This window comes from Limulus polyphemus, unplaced genomic scaffold (genome assembly GCF_000517525.1).
Source record: "Limulus polyphemus unplaced genomic scaffold, Limulus_polyphemus-2.1.2 Scaffold10611, whole genome shotgun sequence".
Taxonomy (NCBI): domain Eukaryota; kingdom Metazoa; phylum Arthropoda; class Merostomata; order Xiphosura; family Limulidae; genus Limulus; species Limulus polyphemus.
Window position 1 is genome coordinate 4,646 of NW_013676221.1, and position 6,724 is coordinate 11,369.

The following is a 6,724-nucleotide window of genomic DNA, read 5'->3' on the forward strand; positions in this document are numbered from 1 at the left end:
TAAACGCATACCTCCAACGTAATTGTTTAAAACATTGTTCCATTTCAATAACAGTAGACAAATACCTTCAACGTAATTGTTTAAGACATTGTTCCACTTCAGTAACAATAAACGCATACCTCCAACGTAATTGTTTAAAACATTGTTCCATTTCAATAACAGTAGACAAATACCTTCAACGTAATTGTTTAAGACATTGTTCCACTTCAGTAACAGTAGACAAATACCTTCAAAGAGCTTTACTAAAACAAAAGTTTCGCTATTTCACAGAAAATTTAATTTTTCATTTGTTTACAGTTCTTGTTTTTATTTACAGTGAAACAAACAGTTTTCCTAATGAATGGGAAGAATATGTAATTAGATTTCCCTCTTTGTTTACTTGCAGTATAATTAATGAGTATTTCCAGAAATATATTAAATTTTGGGTTTTCATCTAATCTCTGTGGGACAGATATGATGAATTACTGTTATTTAATTTACACACGGACAGTATCCGCTATGGTATAGTTATCTCCAAAATTAGCAAGTACTTGATCCACTTTCCGCTCTAGCGGCAAGAATGGAAACTATCTTAAGAAACACTCCCGGTTTTGCTAGAAATAAAGTCTGTAGAAGCACATTCTCCATGTTTTATCGTTCCAGAATATATTTTTGGACCAAACGCCTCAAAATACTACAGTTTCTTGTTGTCAGGTAAACCTTCACCGTTGGTAACGTGGTGGAAAGACAACATTCTATTGGATGACAGTTATGAGACGACCTCTAGTGGCAGAGTTCGAAACGAGTTAATTATTCCGGAGCTGAAGAGACATCATCTGATGGTAGTGCTAATGTGTCAGGCTGTTAATAACAATATATCTCTCCCTCTATCGGCCTACGTCACGCTCAACATGAATTGTGAGTATATAATGTATCTTGAGATGAAACCTGGAAATATTTATTTACTCTGTACAATCATCACAGCATGCGAACAAATAGCGTGTATAATACTTATACCATTCATTGCACAACGTTGTTTATACACTCTAATTGTACATGTTAGCTTTGTTTTCTTTAATATCTGTTTTTATTCTTCAAAATTGTTTAACGAATTTATTAAACAACCCAAGTAAGACAGAACACTTCCTTCACAGATTGTTTGAACGGCTTCACCCACTACTGTGACACACAGATACAGTGAAGGACTCCACCCACTGCTGTGACACACAGATACAGTGAACGGCTCCACCCACTACTGTGACACACAGATACAGTGAACGGCTCCACCCACTGCTGTGACACACAGATACAGTGAACGGCTCCACCCACTACTGTGACACACAGATACAGTGAACGACTCCACCCACTACTGTGACACACAGATACAGTGAACGGCTCCACCCACTGCTGTGACAATCTACCTACCCTATTCTATATCAGTTCAATATTAATGTTTGCTGACAGTCCTCGTGTAACATTGAAACCAAGAATAAGACCATTGAAACTCGTGTAACATTGAAACCAAGAATAAGACCATTGAAACTCGTGTAACATTGAAACCAAGAATAAGACCATTGAAATTCGTGTAACATTGAAACCAAGAATAAGACCATTGAAATTCGTGTAATATTGAAACCAAGAATAAGACCATTGAAACTCGTGTAACATTGAAACCAAGAATAAGACCATTGAAACTCGTGTAACATTGAAACCAAGAATAAGACAAATACTTCTCCGAATGATTTAGTGTTCGCTTTGTGAAGGAGGAGACCAAAAAATGAGTTTCATAAGCCGAAGCCCCAACGTGGGTTTATTAGAAATAATAAAAACAAATAGTGTTTGCTTCAAACACGAAACTAGCCTCAATCTAAGTTTATTAAAAATAATAAAAACAAATAGTGTTTGCTTCAAACACGAAACTAGCCTCAATCTAAGTTTAGTTAAAAGTAATAAAAACAAATAATGTTTGCTTCGACTACGAAGCTAGCCTCAATCTAAGTTTATTAAAAAAATAATAAAAACAAATAATGTTTGCTTCGAACACGAAACTAGCCTCAATCTAAGTTTATTAAAAAAAGTAATAAAAACAAATAATGTTTGCTTCGAACACGAAACTAGCCTCAATCTAAGTTTATTAAAAAAATAATAAAAACAAATAATGTTTGCTTCGACTACGAACCTAGCCTCAATCCAAGTTTAGTAAAAAATAATAATGTTTGCTTGGAACACGAAGCTAGCCTCAATCTGGTTTTTTTTTTTTTTTTTTAAATTAGTATAAAGAATGTTTATCTGTCGAATGGCTGAACATAAGGAAATTCCAAATTGGTAACTTTAATGTTTATGGAACAGTCCTGCACGAGACAGACCATTCTTTGTGTAAATTGGCTGATTTTTATTTCTGCTCCAAAGTTATTCGTTTTTATAAAACAACACGTGTCAATGACAGTCCACTTTTAATTCTCCGAACAAGCTCTAATCACCTACTATCCCAAAACCAACATTTTACACTTTGGCTCGTTTAAGTTTGATTCGCCTTCTCTAGATTCAGTCGTTCTTATTGTTTGTTTCTGTGTTATCCACAGTGTTTGTTAATAAAAAATAATATTGGTGATAAAAAAGGGACAGGCCCATGCATGTGATTCGCTGCCACTACTGTCTTACAGAGGAAACAAACTTGGATTTTGTAATATTTAAAATTAGGCTTAAGACAAAGTGAAGACAGTAAGATGAATAATAACAATATATTCTACCTAACGATTTCTATTTAGATAAAGAACAAAAATGAGTTAATGCTAGTAAATTCTTTTTACAAAAACATGCGGCTCTTAGTCTGTCAAAATAATGAGGCTTATTCCTCTTTAATATTATATTTTCAAATTCCTGTATATATACGCACACACATATATATTCGGAACCAGTTAAACGTATGTACAACAAATTATTTACGATATAGAGATTATAGGCATATCATAAACACTATATGTATATTTCTCTTCTTCTTGTCAAAAGTCCACTTAGGCCTATTCAGTTACTTTAGAATTTCAGTTGACTATATTTCCCTATTTCTATCGCACTAGTATTATGTGTATAATTCACTTACAATTGTGCCACGAGTTACTACAGTCATATACTGCTCTTCCAGTAATCGTCTGGTCCTCGTACTTCAGACATCGTCTGTTCCTTTTGTCAAAGTACACTCAGGCTGTTTCAATTACATTAGAACTCGCATTGGCGGAATAAACTCTACTACTTATCTCTTTTAAAACTGTTAATTTTACTCGAACATATTAATCGTTAGGCCTATATTAACCGTTAGGCCTTTCACTCCTACAGCAGTTAACTTTACGTTTAACTTTCTTTTGCCGAACTTCTAGTTCCCGTGACTTTATTTTCTCGTCTGTCTGTCTGCTGTTCTCGCTCTCTCACACTATTTATCACGTCTACTCACCTTCCAGAAATCCCTATATCCTCGACATCAATAAATTTCATGCGACGTTCGATAGCCTCAACATCAATGAATTATGAACATAACATCCAATGATCGTCTGCTTTTAACACTTTTATTATATATATAAAAAAAAAACAACACTAAACAATCATGAAATAATCGCTCACAAAATAAATAAATTAATATAACCTTCACAAACAGTTTTTTATATCATGACATAGTCGTCTCTTATTACAAAAATATCAGGTTATTAGTCGTCTTTTTTTAAATACAAATATCGGGTTCTTAGTCGTCTCTTTTTTTTAAATACAAATATCGGGTTCTTAGTCGTCTCTTTTTTTCAAATACAAATATCGGGTTCTTAGTCGTCTCTTTTTTTTTCAAATACAAATATCGGGTTCTTTGTTTGTTTTGAATTTTGTGCAAAGCTACACGGGAGCTATCTGTGCTAGCCGTCCCTAATTTAGCAGTGTAAGACTAGAGGGAAGGAATCTAGTCATCACTACCCGCCGCCAACTCTTGGGCTACTCTTTTACCAGCGAATAGTGGGATTCACTGTCAAAGTATAACGCCCCCACGGCTAAAAGGGCGAGCATGTTAGATGGGACGGGGACGGGTTTTTAGTCGACTTTTTTAAAAAATAAAACTATCAGGTTTTTAGTCGACTTTTTAAAAAAAATAAAATTATCAGATTTTTTTAGTCGACTTTTTGTAAAGTCGAGAAAATAGTGGTAGTAAAATAAAACTGATAAAATTGGTTCATTCATCTTATATATTCACGATTTTTATGCATCCAGTCTGTTGTGTCTAGACACAAAGGTTCAAATCATGGGAAAACTATTATATCTCTTTAGAATCCGAAAAAAAGCTGTATAAAGGGCGCTTCAGACATAGAAGTATTAATAACTAAACATGTCTTGAAAATAATTCATGAAATATTGTTATTCGAAATAGTATGCTGTGTATAAAGAAACATTCTGTATTGCCCGTGTATATTGTTTCAACCATTTATTAGAAGAATGTTGCCCGTGTATATTGTTCCAACCTTTTATTATAATAATGTTGCCCGTGTATATTGTTTCAACCTTTTATTAGAAGAATGTTGCCCGTGTATATTGTTCCAACCTTTTATTAGAAGAATGTTGCCCGTGTATATTGTTCCAACCTTTTAGTATAATAATGTTGCCCGTGTATATTGTTCCAACCTTTTATTGGAAAATGTTGCCCGTGTATGTTGTTTCAATCTTTTATTAGAAGAATGTTGCCCGTGTATGTTGTTTCAATCTTTTATTAGAAGAATGTTATCCGTGTATATTGTTCCAACCTTTTATTGGAAAATGTTGCCTGAGTATATTGTTCCAATCTCTTTATGAAGAGCGTCTCTGTCTAACGTTCCAATATTCAAATAGACAGTTCTTTCGAATGTCTAGGCTACTGCCATGAGACGTGTGGACAGTAATAACTCCCTCAGGAACAACTAGATCTTAACATGGCCGTTATGGAAATCTTCCTTCGTATTTAAACGAAGGGCCCGAGGGGTATGCATGTGCGGACCATATCACTACGTATGGAAATCTCTGGGGGGAGTTACCAATTGAAAAAAATAAAGCATTTTAAAACAAGTACCTACAGTGGTTCACTGTGTAAAGACTGCAGACCAAGGAAGTTATTTCTACACTTCTGAAACACGTCCTAACCTCGATGGATATTTTACAATCGGACCATTGCGGTAAAAAAGCTGTTAAAGGAAAATAAAGTCCTAACAGAGAAGCGAACGTCTTCAGGTTGGATTAAGTCGTTCTTATCAGAGACGAAAACAAAAAGAACTGTCACACTGTTGTCCAAAAGTGTTTAATGTAGCACGATACGAGTTGACCTCAGTGTCAAGTTGAATGTTTAAGTTCAGACTTGCATGACACGCATATTATTAGCATACTCTGTCCATCTTTTAATGTCAAATAAATCAAAAATGTTAGCTGTAATGTTCATTTTATTGGAATCGATTCGGTCTAGAGCTCAACGGTTTTTTTCTAACTGTTGTTTTATTTGTTTATAGCAAGCAGTTGTCGTAAGGCTAACTTTACTATTGTTCACCTAACAAAAGTCTTTATTTTGTCGTATTTTAAAGTCTAAAAAAAAATCATGGCCGTCTTTTTTCATCAAACATTCAATAAAACGCTATGAATTAATGTCCTTTCTGTTGCTTTAAGAAAAGTTTGTTAGAATATTAAAATAATCTCATATACGTCTACTCGGTGATTTTAAATGTTAAGCCTTGATCCTATACACCATTTGAGTCGGTAATCGTTTCTTTTCAACAAAATAAGATCAAGATAATATTGGGTTATATTTGCATAGCTTAACGTCTTACTCTGCGTATTTCAGCTCACGCACAACGAATAGCATGCAGACAAGCTGATCAATAAACTGACTTAAGCCTACTTTCGCACTGAAGAACTTAACAATATAAACACGTAGATTCAAATAGAAAGTATTGGGCAGAGTTAAAATATTTCAAACTCGTTCTGAGGCCTTCTGATGCACGCCAAGCCAATAAATTGATTTGAAATTATGTCCAGTAAAGGCCCAAATGATTGAATAAACTTTAGACTCGAAAGCCCCAGTGGCTTGGCTGCAAGTCTGCAGGCTTATAACTCTACCCGTTTCGATACCCGTGGTGGGCACAGCAAAGATAACCCATCTTGTAGCTTTGTACTTAATATAAAAAATACAAACTCGACATATGACCAATACAAGGTAATAGATACGTCTGTAATAGATGAAAAACCTTCAACGGGCGAGTAAAATAGCCTCTAAACTTTTTCTAGTTAGGCCCTTGACTGTAACTATAAAGCAGAAAGGACTGCCCTTGTCTTCAGGGAAAATGGTCCAGCTTGAGTGCCGCACCTCAGGCTCACGTCCTCCGGCAGAAATCACATGGTGGAAAGGGTCAACACAGCTGAGATCCACTAAAAATCGCACTAACAAAGATGAGACTTTGACCACTAGTTTCCTCACCATACGGTCTTCCATGGAGGACAACGGAAAGTACTTGTCTTGTAAAGCTGAAAATCGTTTAATACAGGATAGTACCATAGAAGACGGCTGGGTGCTGGAAGTGTACCGTAAGTCTTCTTTAAGTTACATTATTGGACGTGTACCGTAAGTCTTCTTTAAGTTACATTGTTGGAAGTGTACCGTAAGTCTTCTTTAAGTTACATTGTTGGAAGTGTACCGTAAGTCTTCTTTAAGTTACATTGTTGGAAGAGTACCGTAAGTCTTCTTTAAGTTACATTG

At 35.0% G+C, this 6,724-nt stretch overlaps 1 protein-coding gene across 3 annotated transcripts in view; it reads left to right on the forward strand.

Moving 5' to 3' along the window:
- The window catches only part of LOC111083669 (hemicentin-1-like), an 11,800-nt gene that overhangs the window by 2,137 nt on the left and 2,939 nt on the right, over nt 1–6,724 (forward strand). For 2 of the 3 annotated variants that reach the window (XR_002609171.1, XM_022380319.1), the window contains exons 3-4: nt 643–897; nt 6,256–6,552. Coding sequence is in view for 1 of the 3 variants with exons in the window: in XM_022380319.1 (XP_022236027.1) it covers nt 643–897; nt 6,256–6,552 (552 nt within the window). In the remaining 2 variants the exon portion in view is untranslated. The remainder of the gene's footprint in view (nt 1–642; nt 898–6,255; nt 6,553–6,724) is intronic. The other variant, XR_002609172.1, reaches the window with a different exon arrangement.